Below are 16032 nucleotides of genomic sequence, written 5' to 3'. Positions count from 1 at the left end.
ATCTCATACGGAAAATGTTTCCAGAAAGTTAAAATTGCTGGAGAATACAGACGGAAATCTATGTCGTGCTACCGCAGAGAGAACGTATCGGCTAACTGTGAAGCTTTGTCCACCACCTCAAGATCCTAATTTCACTATGTGTTCTGCATTTTCAAAGTTTGTTTCAGATATTGCCAACTATTTTTGTCACTCACTCAAAACCAAAAAAAAAACTTAAAAAGTGATGTCTCCACAGGTCTGTTTGGCAGAAAGATTACTGGCAGAAACAGGGAGCAGTTGACGTTTGGATGAAATTCTACGAACGTGGACAAACTCGTCCTGAGGTCGGCTCCTTTCATCGTGTTTATCGAGGAATTTTGCAAAGAACTGCGCCGGGACTTTTTTGGTCTATTTCCATTTATTCCATATTCTTCAGCTAGAAAAGGAGTTCTTCGCGCAAATCGACAATCCTCTCCTTGGCAAAGCGTTTAAACTCGCAATCATTGCTGAATGGCTGGCGGCAAATAGCCTCGATGTAACGTTTTATTTTTTCTCTTTTCTAAAGCTTCTTTATCTCAAGTGTGCTTGTTTGTACGGACATGCAGAGTGGAGCAAAAAAATTCTGTGATGGACCTAGAAGAAGCTGGTACTGCAGAAGAGAACCATTACTCATTACTTTCGCAATTTTGCTCTGTCTGCATAATCGCGATAGGTCAATAGAGTTGTTACTTTTTCTCTATCTATCTGGAAGTACTAATCTTTACAGCTACAAATATGACTTACGTTTTCGGTTTTTACTCTCTTGAGGAACCCATTTTATTTTATTTTATTCTATATTTTTGCTCCAACTGATCAGGTGAACAAGTTTTTCAACTGAAGTACGAATATTTCAAAAAATCCCTGGTTCCCATGACAGCGGCTAGAGGACAGGAATTCGCTTAGAGAACTTCAGTGCAGTAAAATCCCAGGGTTGAGATCCTTCCACTATAGATAGATGCTAGAGCATGGTTTACAATTACCGCAACTCCCCAGAAATGTAGAAAGCAAATCGATCAGGATTACTAGAACGAGTAATTTATCCGACAATCACACATTTAGACCCGTTTCTCGTTGAGTCCATTCGTAATGTTTTCGCTACTCGTACGGCTGTAAAGAGGTGCTCCGTCGGATAATCTGATCACTCTAGAAGCCATCCTTTTTACTGGATTTATGACGGAATTGCAGCTTTTATAATTGCAGGCAAGCATCTGCTTATCTGCCAGTAATGAGACCCCAACTTTTATTTGGCACCTGTAAAATCCGGTCTTTGATTTAATATAGTGGAAGTTAAGCGGTTATTCGAAAAAAAAAACTATTACAGCAAGGATCTTACACACCAACGAACTCGGAACTTCTGGAGTTCTGGGTATCAAAGAGAGACCCCGATCGCCTCCTCGCGTGTCAACATGCCGTCGTCGACTACGAAATCGAGGGTGCAAAGGTGAAAACGAATGTACTATTCGAAGCGGCCACCACAGCTAACTCGGTGAGTGCTTGAATTATCCGCCGCTCTACAGTTTCTGCGAGGAGAAATGTGATGTACAAGTACACTGAAAAGAACACTACTATTGTTGTGGATGCACTGAAACAGTGATCCCATCTGTTTCCACACCGAAACTCTAAAAATTGTTCAGTAGGGTGCATATTTTCATACTGTACTTATCATAGATTCTAGTTTTGACGAATTGTAGAAATGAATAGCACATTTTTCTTCTCCCATTTTTTAATTCCAGTAGAAGAACTGCATTTGTGCATGGTAATTTGGTAATCTCGCCAGAAATCACAGATTTTCGAAAATAATGAGAACGTCACGAAAACACACACTTGTGGGTTCGTAACGTGGTATATAAAAAAAGCTGTGCCACAAAAACTTGAGCATCGAATTACACTGACGATCATTTAGCACCTAAAAATAAAGGTGTCTACTCCATTTTTTAATAATGAACTGAATATCATGCGGTATAAACGATTTTTCCGTATTCTATATTCGTGTATCCTAAATATAATATCCGTCAATCGTGGTTTTTCGATTTTCCAGAGACGGGTCAAAACAACTTTTGCTATTCTTTTTTGAGTGATGTTTTTAATGAACGTTTTTCTTCTCAGGATGAAAGAAGAGAACTCTGCAACGAAATCGATACTAAATAATTTGAAATCCTCAAACTCAACCCACGAATAGTAGTAACGATATGTACTCATCATGAGAGTAGCGTTCTGATTCACTAAAACGTGCAGAATCTCTTCAAGGTCGTTTACGTGTGATTCCTTCGCTCACGGTAGCAATAAACAGCTTATTTAAAACATAAACAGCATAAAATCGAAAATAACTGTTAGCAATAGTGGAGTGAGGCGCATACCTCCCAAGCACGTCTAGAATAGATTAAAATAAGGCTATTGCAGATTTTTCCTTCTTGCAGAACTCTTCATTATAAATATTTACTCACAAGAGAAGTAAACAAAAGCAGAAAGTTCTAGCAAGTTATAAAGGAAAAAATGTGAGAAACCCTCTGGTTAACCCGTTAAGTTAGCTCGCTTTTTTCTTTATGCAAATCAACAATTGTAACATAACCCGTCTCCGTATGTTTTTTTTTTACAATGAGAAGAGAGTTGCTAACAAAGACCGTATTAGGAACTATGTACATATATGCCTGCATCTTATTTTTTTACAGATCCCGAACATACTGAAAGACAAGAAGTGTGCCGCATTTGAAAAGCTGCAAGAGGACCGATTCCAACAAGAAGCACAAGCCTATAAGAAACAAAGCGGCGGCGGTAACTTCCTTAGTGGATTAGGAGGTTTCCTGAATACTGTTCGAGGCTGAGCAATTCAGAATCTGTGCACTACCCAGTTTTATGTCTTTCGCTAGCGCCTGCTGCTAGTTCTTCCCTAATTATTGTATTATTTATAGTTGTGTCTACGATACCGCTGAATTGCCTTTAATAAAGATCTCTTTCCTCTTCTTCATAGAAGTTTTGGAGTGGGGAAGGTGCTCAAGTTCTCGGAAAGCCTCCGCCAGGAAGCATTTCGGGTCATTTTTTTAATCGACTTATGCCACGCTCTGATGTTGATGGAATCCTTCTTCTGAGTAATGTGTCGGCAAGTCATCCCAGTCCATCCATCTGTGCTCTGCTTATCATCCACATTTCAGAAGTAGTAGGAAGATCTCTGAAACAAAATTAAACCTCCACAAAGAGAACAAAAGCAAATGAAGCTCAATTAGTCACGAGCTTCAAATAATATCAGAGTTGATTTTCAGCTCAATAAATACATAATTAAAAGATATCTGAAAATCATAGTGCAATGATGCAAAAACTCCAGAGAGAAGAGGAAGGATAGGATTAAAAAGAGCTAGTGCCCAGTGCAACACCGGTCCTCACTTTTACCCAAAATGCGTTCACACGAATAAATCTCCCAGAAACCGCCAGAATCATTTGAACTGCCCAATATTAGTTTTTGAAGGCACCAAATTAAATCACATTAGCTAGCATAAAAAAATACTGAATTTGATGCCAGAGATTTGAAATGAAGCTAAAAGGACAGTTACCCAGAAGTTATATGAGTGAATCGAAGTGGATTTCACCAACTATACTTTTACATACTGCTTCCACTGGTAGCGTATTCGTATTAGCCTTGTACTTCTTTTTTTTGTTTTTCCATGACCTTTTTCCGTAAATTAATGCAAGAAAAGCATTAGATACATAATTTGTTGTCGTCCTCTACGCCTACATGTATACGACCCTCCCATGGGTTGTCCCTGTGTTCGTGGTGAGATAATTCATTCTCATTATGATGTAATAATGATTGAATCAGAAGAGAACATGAAGGGGATTCTTCCTAATTCTCATAAGAAAATTGTAATCTTTTACTTTAAAGCAGGCTGAAGGTGCTTGACATCCGAAATGATCAGACTACAGATTTTTATCAAAGCAGAAGCGTGAATATAGTGATCACAAAATTATAGCCTTTGCTTCTTCTTTAAAGAAGATACCTGTGAATAATTCTTTCCATACGATCTTGTCTCCTCCTGTGGATTGGATCCATTGAGAACTGAACAACTGCTTCTACTTATGGAGATTGAATTTATACGGATCTCTCAGAAAGATCAATTAATGAAGTACATAATTGAAAAAGGTCGGATGAACGTATAGCGTCTAGGAACAGCGAAAAGCTGAAAGGAGGCAATTAAGATTTCTTGTGATAGATAGACCAAGAATAAGTGGAAACCGCGATTGTCTCCCTGGAACAATTATGGTTTAATCAGAAACTAAGTACATCAAGATTCCAATGACTTAAAATTTTTTGATGATTTTAAAAGGCCGACGAGTAGAAAATTTATATCAATCAGTAAATAAGGTAATGTTTATGATGTAGGTACTTTAGCTACACATACTACATAATACTTTCACTAGATAAATGAGGAAAGTCAAAGGAATATCTGAATATCATGAAGTAAGGTTATCGACAGATAGTAGTTAGTTTTGTCTTTGTTTTACTTTAGTTCTGGTTTATTTCCAAAAGTAAATGAGGAATCAAAAGTACAATGAAATTCACTTAATGAAACCACTATAATAACTGAGAATATGCGAATTAAAAATGATGAACATCTGACCACAGATGAGTTATAGAAAAAAGTTCTGAGTCTTGCAATTTTCTCGGCATTTGCGGGTTGAACGAGAAGGAGTGAATTGCTTCCCGCTTTTGTGCACCTTCGGTTCAACATCAGTACAACTCGTTAATAATGATACTTCGAATTTCTGCGAAATATCGCATATGAATGGGACACAAAATGATCACGGCATGGGACAAATCTATCCTGTTATTTTTTTTTCAAAATATAATTAGAAAATTGCTGTTGATGATAGAATCGGTGCTGTTCATCCTTGCAACATCTGATAGCTAGAGGTCATGCACATATGAGGTAAGATGGGTTAAAAGATGAAGGCCAGCCTTCTTCTCAGTGCGTTTACTTACGTATTCAAACTGCACCTTTGCAGGATGTACTAAACATGAAAGGATGCTCTCTCTGTTAACTGGTTCAACACTGATCTCACAGTTTGAAGTATCCTATAATTAATCTAAGGACTCATTCATGATTTTCATTTATTCCCGTTCTATCTCTCATGGGTAATATTGTTTGTCTTTCTTCATCCCCACACCCCGTATAAACCCAAAATTTCCTTCATTGATAACGCGTTTACCCTTTGCTATGAATTCTTTTTGAGAAAGCTCTGTTTGTGTGAATGAATTGAATAAAGGAAAATTTCTATGAGTTACGAGAAACAGCTCTGCAAAGCTCAGTCGTGAGACTCCACAAAAAGACACGATATTTTATGGGTAACATTGTTACAAAAACACGCTTAAGCTGCTATTTCTTACCGCACGTAACAGAGTTACATGCACACTAAAATGTCTTCCAATAGGAACGGTAAAATAGTATTTATTTTAAATTCTAACCAGCTGATTGTATATGATAGTGCATATCGAGGTTTGAAGACCTTCCGACGGTGTTTCACAACTAAAAGGTAAACATTTTACGCAATGCAATTCTTTCGTGTGCCTCTAAGAGTGTGAGGCTCGTGGATATTTCGAGACATTCTTCCCATCTTGCGATGTTTTCCGATAAGAGCTCAGCCGTGAAATTTAGTATTTGTTTCGGGGTTTCGGATTTCTCTCCGGCTTCAAAACGAGAAGAGTATAGCGAGATTCGATTTGGAATAGATTAGACTAACTTTTGCGGAAAAATCTTCTACCGCAGAAAAATCCTCGATTCACTTTTAATTACATGTTACAACTTATCGTCGAACGTAATCAAGGGGCTCCAAAGTGCAAATAGAACAGCGTTTGTAGCCGACGTTCGTGAACGCAGTTGGTTGTTGCTAAATGACTTCTCACAAATATACGTGGTATGCTGACAGATCATTAACGAGCACAAGCTGGAACTACTGAAGACTTCCCGTCATCAGGCCACACCCCCCACCGGAAGTTATTACGTTGGCTTTTGCCCCCCGGGCAGCATTCTTTCACTGATTGCTACACACCTTCACTTTGACTTTTTCTGGTGTTTGTGATGGTCTTTGGACTGGTCTGCTCTATCATTCTCTATTGCTTGTTCTCCACTCATAATCTCTCGTAAGTTAAGCCGCACTCTTCGTGATGAGTTATTGCGAGATCAGGACCTCTTGTTCTCTTCCTTCGCGCCGCCGCCACGGCTTCTCCACACGATAAGACATTATCATTTCACCTTCAGGCGATCTGCTCCTCTTTAATTGTGCTCCTCAAAAAAAATTCTTTGCCGGCATTCCTAAGGGATTTTCTAAAGGTTGTGGAAATTCCTTCCCTCTAATCCATTCTCTATTGTGCTAGAAATTATCAACAAAAATTTTCTCCTAGGCTTAGTATGATGTATTCACTGTATTCTATGGTGTAATATAGAAATTCAACTACTGCGTGTAGCTCTCAAACTAATCATACTATGCAATAGTAAGAAAAACGTGAATATACTTTGAAAAAGCAATTTTAAAGCGTGGACAGCGTGTTAGGCATCTACATGAGGAAAATAGAGTGACTATTTTCCAAAGGTGTAATTTTTTGTCGTGTTTCTTTCCGTGCTTGTTTTTCATAATAAATTAACTCTCCATTAAAAAAACCTATGCGTGCGGATCCGCTTCAGCACTTGTAGAAAGGCAATTTTTCTTCAATTTTGTTATGAAAAATTAGAAACTTGAAAGCAGTTTTGAATACAATTCATAAATCTTCTGCCAATGTAGCAAAGGTCATAAAAGTAATATGTACAACAAGACTTTTCAATAGTCTTAGCTTCAAATTACTTTCAGATTGCGTTTTCCAATTGTTTGATAATCCTGACCAACGTTGATAGCAGCCTTACAAATTGGCCTGATGAAAAGTTGCAAAATCTCTTGTCTGTGCACAAAAGAAGTAATAGCTTAAGTTAAATCCGATCCGAAATACTCATCGAAATATCACCGAAATATTCCTAGTTCTTTCGTTTGCAACCTTCAGGACTTAGAAAATTCTCCTCCCATCACACTGCCTTGGTTAACTTATGACTCCGTCGTATGTGATGGGGTGGATTGATATCTGACAACACCAAATGTGAATTGACAAAAATAAAACTAAGAGATTGGCTGCAGCGCATGTAAACCTATCGTAAGCTCTATTCTATTTACACTCACATTTTTCGTTGAAAAACTCGTGAGAAGTGTTCTTTTTCTTCGCCATATTCTTTCCCGAATTTCTTTTCCTTCACATTTTCACTGCTACCCAGGTGCGCTGTTTACATCACCTGGTCGTCTAATTTAGGACAAGATTGCCGCCCAATTCATTTCTATGGAGCGAGAGCTCCGACTGAAAGCTTTCATAGAAGAGTATGCTCGCGTCGTGCAGCTATTCGACGACATCGTTTCGATGAAAGAATCTATGGGAAGGCTGGAAACGTACATGGTGATCATGGTTTGTCAAGTTGGAGTTGCTATGATTGTGAGTAGTTTTCGATTGCTTTTTTTTTACTTCTTCAAAAGGACTCTGGGCGATGCTCCCACGTATCCGCATATCGTGTCAATTTGCGAGTTAGCCACAAATGATGGATTGGAGATGACAAAGTGTCGTTGATTGTAATGATCGAACACAACATGTGCTCGTGTTTCGTCTCATTTTACGCTGTCACCTCATCGCATGAACACTTTAAGCCAAGCTTCAGGCATTCTTCTCCAATCGTTGTAACGAGGTGTGATGAGAACGTGTTCCATCGCCTGCTAAGCGGCCACTGCTAAGCCTGCCCATTAGCGAATTGGCACATATAAATTAGACGCTTGCGAGCGCTTTCGGCCAATCTCGGCTCTTCAACACAGCGGGGATCCTCTTTGAAAGGAACATGCGAACGTTTTCTTTTTAGAAAAAAAAAACCTTATGCGAACAAACTAACTAGTTAAAGTCTCAGGATCCTTTTATACGATAAAAGCTTTCCAAATACTGTTCCGTAAAAAAAAGTTTCGTAAAAACAAAAGAAGGAAAAACTAATAAAAATGAACTGGGCACCAATCACATGTTTTTTTTTCGGATTTTCAGAAGTATTTCTGGACTTCACAGCTTATGGCGCCGCAAGTTTCATACGCATTCAAATCACTTTGCAGGCTGTCAGTCTTTTCCTTCTTTTGCGATTTTGTCAAGCACAAAGAAACAGCGGTGAGTATCAGCTGGAACATCGATTTGAAAGAAATCCGTCGATGTCACCAGAAAAGAAGACGGTTCCTTAACAGGTATGTTGCACCATATTGTATTGTAAGTCGAGCGATGTTCTTAGGACGAAAATACTACGATGGGTAGCAGTGTCCTCTTATCTAAAAAGTAGATGTTTTCTATCATCTGTTCAGATCACAATCCCCTGGAATTCGCTCCACATTTTGCAACTGCCGGGAGATGTGCAATCTTCATTTTTTTCTCCGCGGACTTCATAACGTACAATAAGATGATCGTAACTAGGTGCTTTCCGGTGCGACAATACTTCTTTAGTTTCTTTTTTCTTCATTTTACTTTTGTGAGAATCCATTTTTACTTCCCTGTTTAAGTCATTCTCGCAGAATAGAACTCCTCCTATCGTTGCTGCCATTTGTAATCACTTTGCCAAAATGAATTTGAAGTTCTCTACAGCTATCTCTTATGTTATTTTTTTCCAAATATCTGTGTGTACTTGTTGTTGCCGTAACACATGTATTCACATGTACTTAAAGTATTACAAAAAACGATTTAAATTCAATTGCTTTTTCTAAGGCGTTAATCGACAAGTTCTCCGGAGATGCTGAACCCTACCGCACACAGTACTTTCCTTTTACTCGTAGTTGTGGTACGTGGTGGTCTGCTGAGTTAACAAGTCTAGCTAATGAGGTAAGTACTAGCCTATGTGTTGCTGTTTGAGTTTGCTTACCGTTTGGGTGCTTTCTGTAGGGTGATGAGGCGCTTGAGGGGATAGGTCACTAATGGCTTTGAGTTTTCCAGGCTCTGACGAAGGCGATATCGCCGAAACGTTAGCCGCTGTTTAATAAAGATCGATACCAATCTTGGCTACAGCTCAAGGAAATCAGTTAAAACTACGTTTCAACATGCCGAGATTCAAAGACAGTCGAACATGGGCAATACTTTCCTTTCAATCATTCAATCAAAAAAAAAATCTTCCCAGTACTTTAAACAGGCGCGCTCCAACTGCAGGCGGGAGCGCCTTTAACGTAACGACCTATAGGGGGCTCTTCTTATGTTATTAAACCAACCACTGCAGTATATTTCCTCATATGGCGCAGTTGCTAGTAATAATGTGAATTTTAGGATCAGAAGAGCCTGTGCTGCTAGCCAGCAAGAGTAAGATGCTTAGTGAAGAAGGGACAAATACGAAAAGAGCCCAGCTCGACTGAGTAGTTCTGAATTCCGCAACCTCACAAGGTGCCAGCACACATTGTCGGCCCAGAGTGTGCTCAACCGAGCAACCGCGACGCATCTGTCGCACCACACGGTTCCTCCTGTGCTTCGCACTCTGTTCTCCCCTCTGTTTTGTCTCAAATGGAAATATTCAGCGCTAACCAGGTTGCAAATTTTCGGCACTGACTATGAATTGCTGTATGAATATTGTACCACCGCAATTTCCGCTCCATTTCCCTTCAGGTCCAGTGATAAGTGCACAAATAATGCAAAGCAAGCGATCCTCCTTCCATTAATTTGGTGCTATTTAAGATCGAGAAATGGCCGAGACTGGATACTTGTGATGAAATACAACTTTCCGATGTTTTAAGCGATTCCCTGAGTTTGCAACGGTCCCACCTCGGTTCCATCGCGTCGTTTCGAGCGTGTACGCAAATACACCGCAACTACACTCGTGATCCATGTCGTTTTGACCCGACTATAAAGTCATCTTTTAGCACAGACGAAAATCCTTTCAAACTACAGTACCAACTTAAAGGCAGTTTGAAATCCAGATATTCAGTCGTTATTCAAATGTCCGCACAAAACAGTAAATGTATCTCTTTTATGCGTGCTAGTAATCAAAAAGTGCCTTCAGATGCTTGCACTTTCTCTCTTCGCAGATCCTTTTCTCTTCTGTAATCACAATAGCTTTGTAAAAGGTTCCGTGTTCTGCTCATTTCCTCATGTTATAATGCTCGTTTTCAATAAAGTAACAGTAATACACAATAATAATAACAGTAAATATATTAACTTAACTAAGTTGTACTGCACAATTCACTTTAGTGGTTCCGTGTCAGCAAGATGGACGAAAACTGCAGTACGTCTGAAGATGTCTGGCTAACAGCTGTCTGGCAGCTAACATTCGTGAGGAAATCATCCATCATAAGTCACGTGTAAATGAGTAATTGGTAGAGTTCTGTTGCACTCACACTCAATCCAAAGATGAAGCTATCCGACAGACCTGCGTTTTGCATGTGTTCGCCCATCGAGGTTGCATAATTTTGGCACTGTGCCTAATCCCGCTCAGCAATGTGCCAATGAAGTGAGAATAGCAACCTTGGCTATTCTCACTTCATTGGCACATTGCAGAGCGACCAGGATTACTTAAAAGGCAGCAAAATGAAGTGCTTCTATAGCTTTAGATTAACCTTGGTGATCAAAAGATGAATCCCCGAAAATCGCTAACACTCAGCACTAGAAGGGAATGATTCATCATTAGCCAGTGCACTCACTCTAATTCAAGATGTCTACTTCTAATGGGAGAGAAAATCAATCATGTCTGGTATCATTGCCCAATGATTCTCTTCCTTGAAACCCCTCTTTGTCAAGGGCTACTGGGCGGTGCCCGATAGTTGATACAAGTCGCTGGGTATCGTCCTGCTCACTTGGCCCCATTCGTTTGTGTCCTCCGCTTATAACCATATATGCTCAACAAGCAATTCCACTGAACCACCTCTGTTGTATTCGAATGAGAAGGATGATTTCCTTCATTTACTTTTCAATCACCTACAAACATTTCGGTGCATCAGATGAAAGAAAAGCTACTTCTTCAGCGTCAAAGAGTGATCGTTGGCTCCTAGAGTAGACTTTTATTTATTTATTACGCTCAAAGGCGTGCCAGAGTAAGTAGCAAGGAATAAATACAAATAAACAATGGAAAATCAGCAAGGAGAAAAGAGTATAATTATGAATAAGCAGGGATAAGTCGCGCGAACAGTAAACAAGGGGAGATTTAGTAATTTCAAAAAGCACATGAACTCGACGGGGTGGGAATTAAGACTCTTGGAAAGTAAGTAAGTAGAGGGAGGCTATAAAAATTAGTGGCTTCCAATCACATCAGCCAGCAAGATGCCCTCATAACGGAATTAATAGGTACAACACCGGCAGTTCGGCAAGCGGGTATACTGACTCATTATTTATGTAACCTGTAGCTTGATAGGTTCTGTTTTTTTCTCAACTTTATGTCTCTCTTCCTTTTGTTTCTTTCCTAGCAGGGATCAGTCTAATGTGTTCTATTGTGTAGTTCTTTGATCTTCTTTAACCCCCTCTACAACCGCTAACCCCGCTCAACCGGTGAGTAGAAAGAAAGCTCTAATATTATACGCAGATAAAGAAGTAAAGGGGAATAGGAACAGTGTAGAGGTGGTTAAAGAAGATCAAAGAACTACACAATAGAACGCATTAGACTGACCCCTGCTAGAAAAGAAGCAAAAGGAAGAGAGACATACTTACTTAGATACTTAGATGGCCCGTCTTCACTGGACGTGCGGGCCCCAGCATCTCTTCCACTCGTTTCGTTCCCTCGCCATTGTCATCCAAGATGTTCTTAAGCTTCGTGAGTGACGTTGACGAGGTCCTTGAGCCGTATCCAGCTGAGCTCTCAGCTGGTCCATCCGTGCAGCGAACACGTCACCCCATCTCGTTGGCGGTCTCACTCGGGGGCGTTTAGCGTCCCTTGGGATCCACTCTAGCGTTGTTTTAGTCCATCTATCATCGATTCTTCTCATGATGTGACCGGCCCATCTATGTTTTGCTTTCGATACATATTCCGCTGGGTCGCAAAGATGGGACATTCCTCTCAAGTCGGAGCTACGAAGACAGGCAAGGTGTTGTGTGCGCCGGTTAAACTTCAGGAGACATCTCTCAAGGGCTCTGTGGGTAGTAAGTAGCTTCCTGGCTTCCTAGCTTGACCGCGGTGTCTGCCCACGTCTCCGCTGCGTAACAAAACGATGGAAGGACTGTCGAGTCGAACAGATGGGCACGAAGATCTTGGTCCGTCAGTTTGTCCGTAGCTTCCCTGACGGCTGCGAATGCTGCCGATGCTGCTCTCATTCTTCTATTCAGTTCTTCCTTCAAGTCGTTTTCCATGTTCATAGAACGTCCGAGGTATACGTATGACGGAGTTTCCACGATTTGGGAGCCTTCAAGTTGTAGTCCTCCGTCCTCGCAGTGGGCGTTCTTCATGAACTGTGTATTTTTTCTATTTATTCGTAGTCCTATTCTCTTCCCTGCTTCGTTCAATTCGTTGAGCATCGTTTCTGCTTCACTGGTACTGCTCGAAAAGAGAACGATGTCGTCCGCGAAACGAAGGTTCGAAAGAAATCTTCCATCAACACGTATGCCCCTTTCTTCCCAGGATAGTGATTTCATTATCCATTGCAATGCATAAGGCTTCGGCGATATAGTATCGCCTTGTCGTACCCCCTTTCCAATGGGTATGGTGAGAGGGCGGTGGAAAAGCTGTATCCTAGTCGTGCATCGTTCGTAGCAATTGGCTAATGTCCTCACATACGACGCGTCCACACCTTGATCGACCAGCGCTGACAGTATTGCATTCGTTTCTACGCTGTCAAAGGCTTTCTCATAGTCGACGAAGGTTAGAACAAGGGGCAGGCGGTATTCCCGGCAAACCTCTATGACCCTCGACACGGTCTGGATGTGGTCCAAGCAGCTGAACCCCTGGCGGAATCCAGCTTGTTCTTGAGGCTGGGCTTCATCCAGCGTCCTAGATATGCGTGTGAGGATGATCTTGGTGAATACTTTGTATAACACGCTCAGCAAGCATATCGGACGGTAGTTCCGAAGGTCCTCTCGGTCACCTTTCTTATGGATAAGAACGGTTCGCGAGGTCTTCCACTGGTCTGGGATCCTTTCTTTCTGAAGGAAGGATGTCATGTGCGCTGCTAAGATTACATGAAGCGGATGGCCACCAGCCCGAAGAAAGCCTGCTGATATGAAATCAGGTCCGGGGGCTGTGCCAGGTTTCATGCTCTTGATAGCGACTCGTACTTCCGAAGGGAGAATCCGTGGTGGAGCTTCACCAGTGGGGATGATCGGGCTTGACACAGGAGTTGATGAACGGAAAAGGTTCGAGTAGAACCTCTCCGTAATGATTTCCATCTCACGACGAGAAGACGTGCGAGTCCCGTCTTCGCTCAGCAAGGTTGCTAGCGGAATATTATATTCGCGGAGATCCCTGCGGCACTTCTTTAGACTCGTTCTTCTTTGTGCTGCTTCTAGAATCTTCTTCTGCCTGTACTTCAAAAGATCCTCCTGCAACGCTTCTCTGCAGCTAGTGTTTGCTACTAACCGCTCAATGTGCGATGCATTCGGATCAAGCCTCAAAGCCCTTCTTCTTTCCAACAATTCCTTGGTGGTCTTCGAAATTCGATCCAAGTTTGTCGTGCGCGGCTTCGAGGCACGCTCAGCACAGGCTCGTAATCCTCTGAGCAGCATCTCGTAGTCCACGTTTGGGTCCTCCTCGATGTGCCAGTCACCTTGGGACAAGGAGTCCTCGAGTACGCAATCGTCGTAGACGACTTCTTTTCTCCTTCGTTGCCGATAGCAGATGTTCTTTTCCATCGTGTGGCTAAGTCGTATTTTCGCACGAAGGAGACGGTGATCAGAACCACTACAAAAGGATGGTACTACTGAGACGTCAAGTAGACACCACCTCCGGTTGGTGAGTATGTGGTCGATCTCCGCACGAGTCGCGCCATTGGGCGTTTCCCATGTCCACCGACGATGATCGTTTTTCATGAAAAAAGAGTTCCCACGAAAGAGGCGAGCGGCGGACAACAGCCCGGCGACACGATTGCCAATTTCATTCCGGTCCCCTAGTCCAAATCTTCCAATCCTGTATTCCTCTTCTGTGGCCTTTCCTAGTTTTGCGTTGAAGTTTCCGACAACGAATTTGTAAAAGGACTTCTCGTTGCGGACTACTTCCTCCAGCTCCTCGTAAAACGCGTCCAATTCGGAATCATCAACTGCTGATGTTGGTGAACAGCAGTTGATAATACTGATGGATTTTTGGCGCAGAGAATGGCCAGACGAGGTGACAGGATCTCGTGAGAATCGACGAGATGGACGACAGATAGGTGCACAACAAAACCAACACCGCCTACATTTCGCGACGGAACGTTCTCTCCACGAATGACGAGTGTACCGTCATTCATCTGTCTTACGTCGCTCCTTCTGCACTTGGTCTCCTGCAGAGCAATCACGTGAAATTTGATACGCTCTGCAGCTCCGAGAAGGGCATGCAGGTCAGCGTCTATGGAAACTGTTCTCGCGTTGTAAGTACACAGTCTGAGACAGTCTCCATGGCGAGTCGTGCGTGTGTCGCCTTGGTCCAGAATCAATGACGTCCTGAGCAACCTGAGATTTGATCGCCTCTCACCGGTCGCCATACCGTCCGACGTCTGAGACGGCAGGGCCCAGTGTGCAGGGTACTGAGGCAGTGAATATGCTGGAGTGGCAAAGAGACTTTTCCCCAAACTAAGCAGCCACGCCACGGCGAGCTTAGCTTTCACCACAGGTCGTCGCCCAACCTATATGGATCAGGGAACCACCTTGCGACATTTTGCCAAGACGGTGATGAATCTTAGCAGTGGTTTACTCTTAGCTAGGCTTCCGATTCCGAGAAGTCGGAATGTCGGATGTGTCGAACTCCTTCTCAGCTTGGGAGACCCTGCCAGAGGACGAACCTCCGCTGTGCATCGCAGTTCGACGCCCAGTGTCACCTCCACGCCACTATGAGGCGGTAAACCGTTGTGGAGGAGAGAGACATAAAGTTGAGAAAAAAAACAGAGCCTATCAAGCTACAGGTCACATAAATAGTGAGGCAAAATACAACACCGAAAACGAAAGAAAGGCACCGAAAGGTCAGATAAAGACAAAATCGAAGCTGGGAACATGTGGTCTTGCTTAGGATCCCATGCGAACTGACATACTTATTGAGGAAGGAGAGGAGATGAACTGACCATCGGGAGAAGCTGAGAAAAGAAGAGAGAAATTAGGGAATTTCGAGGTTAAAAAGTAAAAAACTTGCTCGTTGAAACGACACGCCAATTCGACAGTTACGTTAGTGAGGAAACAACAGTGAGCTCATTGAGTAGGCTCATGTCAAATCAAAGACCGTGACTTGAGTAAAATTGATCCAAAAAATTGGGCTGTTGTTTCCTCGCTAACGTAACTGGAACGCAGATGGTTGTCAATAAAACAATTGGTCAGTCTACACTCTCATAAAAGGCCTGTCGCTTCAGGCGAAGGTACGCCAAAAGTTTTACTACCTCCTCTAAGAGAACACCTTGAATAAGCAGATTAGCAAGTATTACATAGACTAAGAGACCTTCCAGGAGTTCCGATCCCAGTATCTCTGGCAAGCGCCGATCAGCTGGAGCACTACTATAGTCGGGTGGAAACGACATGAAGCACGGTGCAATTGCATACGCGTTCGAAACGGCGCGGTGGAGCCAGCAGTTGGAAGCGAGGTGAAACCGCAGCGATTGGTATTGCCAGCAATGGTTCCAACATGCTTCAAAGCGTTAAGTTCCACCGCACCGCTTCCACAGAGAAGTGGCGTACGCAAATGCACCATGATTCATGTCCTTTTGACCCTGCCATACACCGTATCAGACGGCAAAAAAGGAAGCGAGAGAAAGCCTCGAGAACCGTATAACGAGGCTAGAGATACAAATTAAAACAGTAAAAGCGAACCCGAAAGGAAGGATTTGCTCGTCGAAATAGAAGAAATTGAGGAGAAC

General features: G+C 42.2%; 6 protein-coding genes across 9 annotated transcripts in view; 3 read left to right on the top strand and 3 right to left on the bottom strand.

Annotated features, from left to right (window-relative positions):
* The window catches only part of RB195_019646 (uncharacterized protein), a gene marked incomplete at both ends in the record, with an annotated part of 30385 nt that extends 27545 nt beyond the window's left edge, over window positions 1-2840 (top strand). For both annotated transcript variants that reach the window (XM_064187586.1, XM_013437307.2), the window contains 5 exons: window positions 25-156; window positions 236-323; window positions 416-514; window positions 1340-1504; window positions 2688-2840. In XM_064187586.1, coding sequence (XP_064043467.1) covers window positions 25-156; window positions 236-323; window positions 416-514; window positions 1340-1504; window positions 2688-2840 — 637 coding nt within the window. The remainder of the gene's footprint in view (window positions 1-24; window positions 157-235; window positions 324-415; window positions 515-1339; window positions 1505-2687) is intronic.
* A 4526-nt stretch (window positions 2841-7366) lies between these two features.
* On the top strand, window positions 7367-9013 carry RB195_019645 (uncharacterized protein; the record flags this gene model as incomplete). Of its 2 annotated transcripts, none has more annotated exons than XM_064187585.1 (3): window positions 7367-7516; window positions 8807-8920; window positions 8981-9013. In XM_064187585.1, the coding sequence occupies 3 exons, from the start codon at window positions 7367-7369 to the stop codon at window positions 9011-9013; spliced, it is 297 nt and encodes a 98-aa protein (XP_064043466.1). The 2 variants fall into 2 exon arrangements, with proteins under 2 accessions (XP_064043466.1, XP_013292762.2); XM_013437308.2 differs by lacking the exons at window positions 8807-8920; window positions 8981-9013 and adding exons at window positions 8207-8295; window positions 8410-8503.
* Window positions 9014-11742: 2729 nt separating this feature from the next.
* On the bottom strand, window positions 11743-12060 carry RB195_019644 (uncharacterized protein; the record flags this gene model as incomplete). The annotated part of the gene is made up of 1 exon (XM_064187584.1): window positions 11743-12060. The coding sequence occupies one exon, from the start codon at window positions 12058-12060 to the stop codon at window positions 11743-11745; it is 318 nt and encodes a 105-aa protein (XP_064043465.1).
* Window positions 12061-12130: 70 nt separating this feature from the next.
* On the bottom strand, window positions 12131-14026 carry RB195_019643 (uncharacterized protein; the record flags this gene model as incomplete). The annotated part of the gene is made up of 1 exon (XM_064187583.1): window positions 12131-14026. The coding sequence occupies one exon, from the start codon at window positions 14024-14026 to the stop codon at window positions 12131-12133; it is 1896 nt and encodes a 631-aa protein (XP_064043464.1).
* On the bottom strand, window positions 12131-14676 carry RB195_019642 (uncharacterized protein; the record flags this gene model as incomplete). 2 transcript variants are annotated; one of them, XM_064187582.1, is made up of 2 exons in its annotated part: window positions 12131-14331; window positions 14385-14676. In XM_064187582.1, the coding sequence occupies 2 exons, from the start codon at window positions 14674-14676 to the stop codon at window positions 12131-12133; spliced, it is 2493 nt and encodes an 830-aa protein (XP_064043462.1). The 2 variants fall into 2 exon arrangements, with proteins under 2 accessions (XP_064043462.1, XP_064043463.1); XM_064187581.1 differs by having other exon boundaries at window positions 14206-14676.
* Window positions 14677-14918: 242 nt separating this feature from the next.
* On the top strand, window positions 14919-15197 carry RB195_019641 (uncharacterized protein; the record flags this gene model as incomplete). Its single annotated transcript, XM_064187580.1, has 1 exon — window positions 14919-15197. One exon carries the CDS (start codon window positions 14919-14921, stop codon window positions 15195-15197), a length of 279 nt encoding a protein of 92 aa, XP_064043461.1.
* Window positions 15198-16032: the final 835 nt, after the last annotated feature.

Source organism: Necator americanus, chromosome II (assembly GCF_031761385.1).
Source record: "Necator americanus strain Aroian chromosome II, whole genome shotgun sequence".
In the NCBI taxonomy this organism is placed as follows: domain Eukaryota; kingdom Metazoa; phylum Nematoda; class Chromadorea; order Rhabditida; family Ancylostomatidae; genus Necator; species Necator americanus.
The sequence above is the reverse complement of the archived record's forward strand: the minus strand, read 5'-3'. Positions and strand labels throughout refer to the sequence as shown.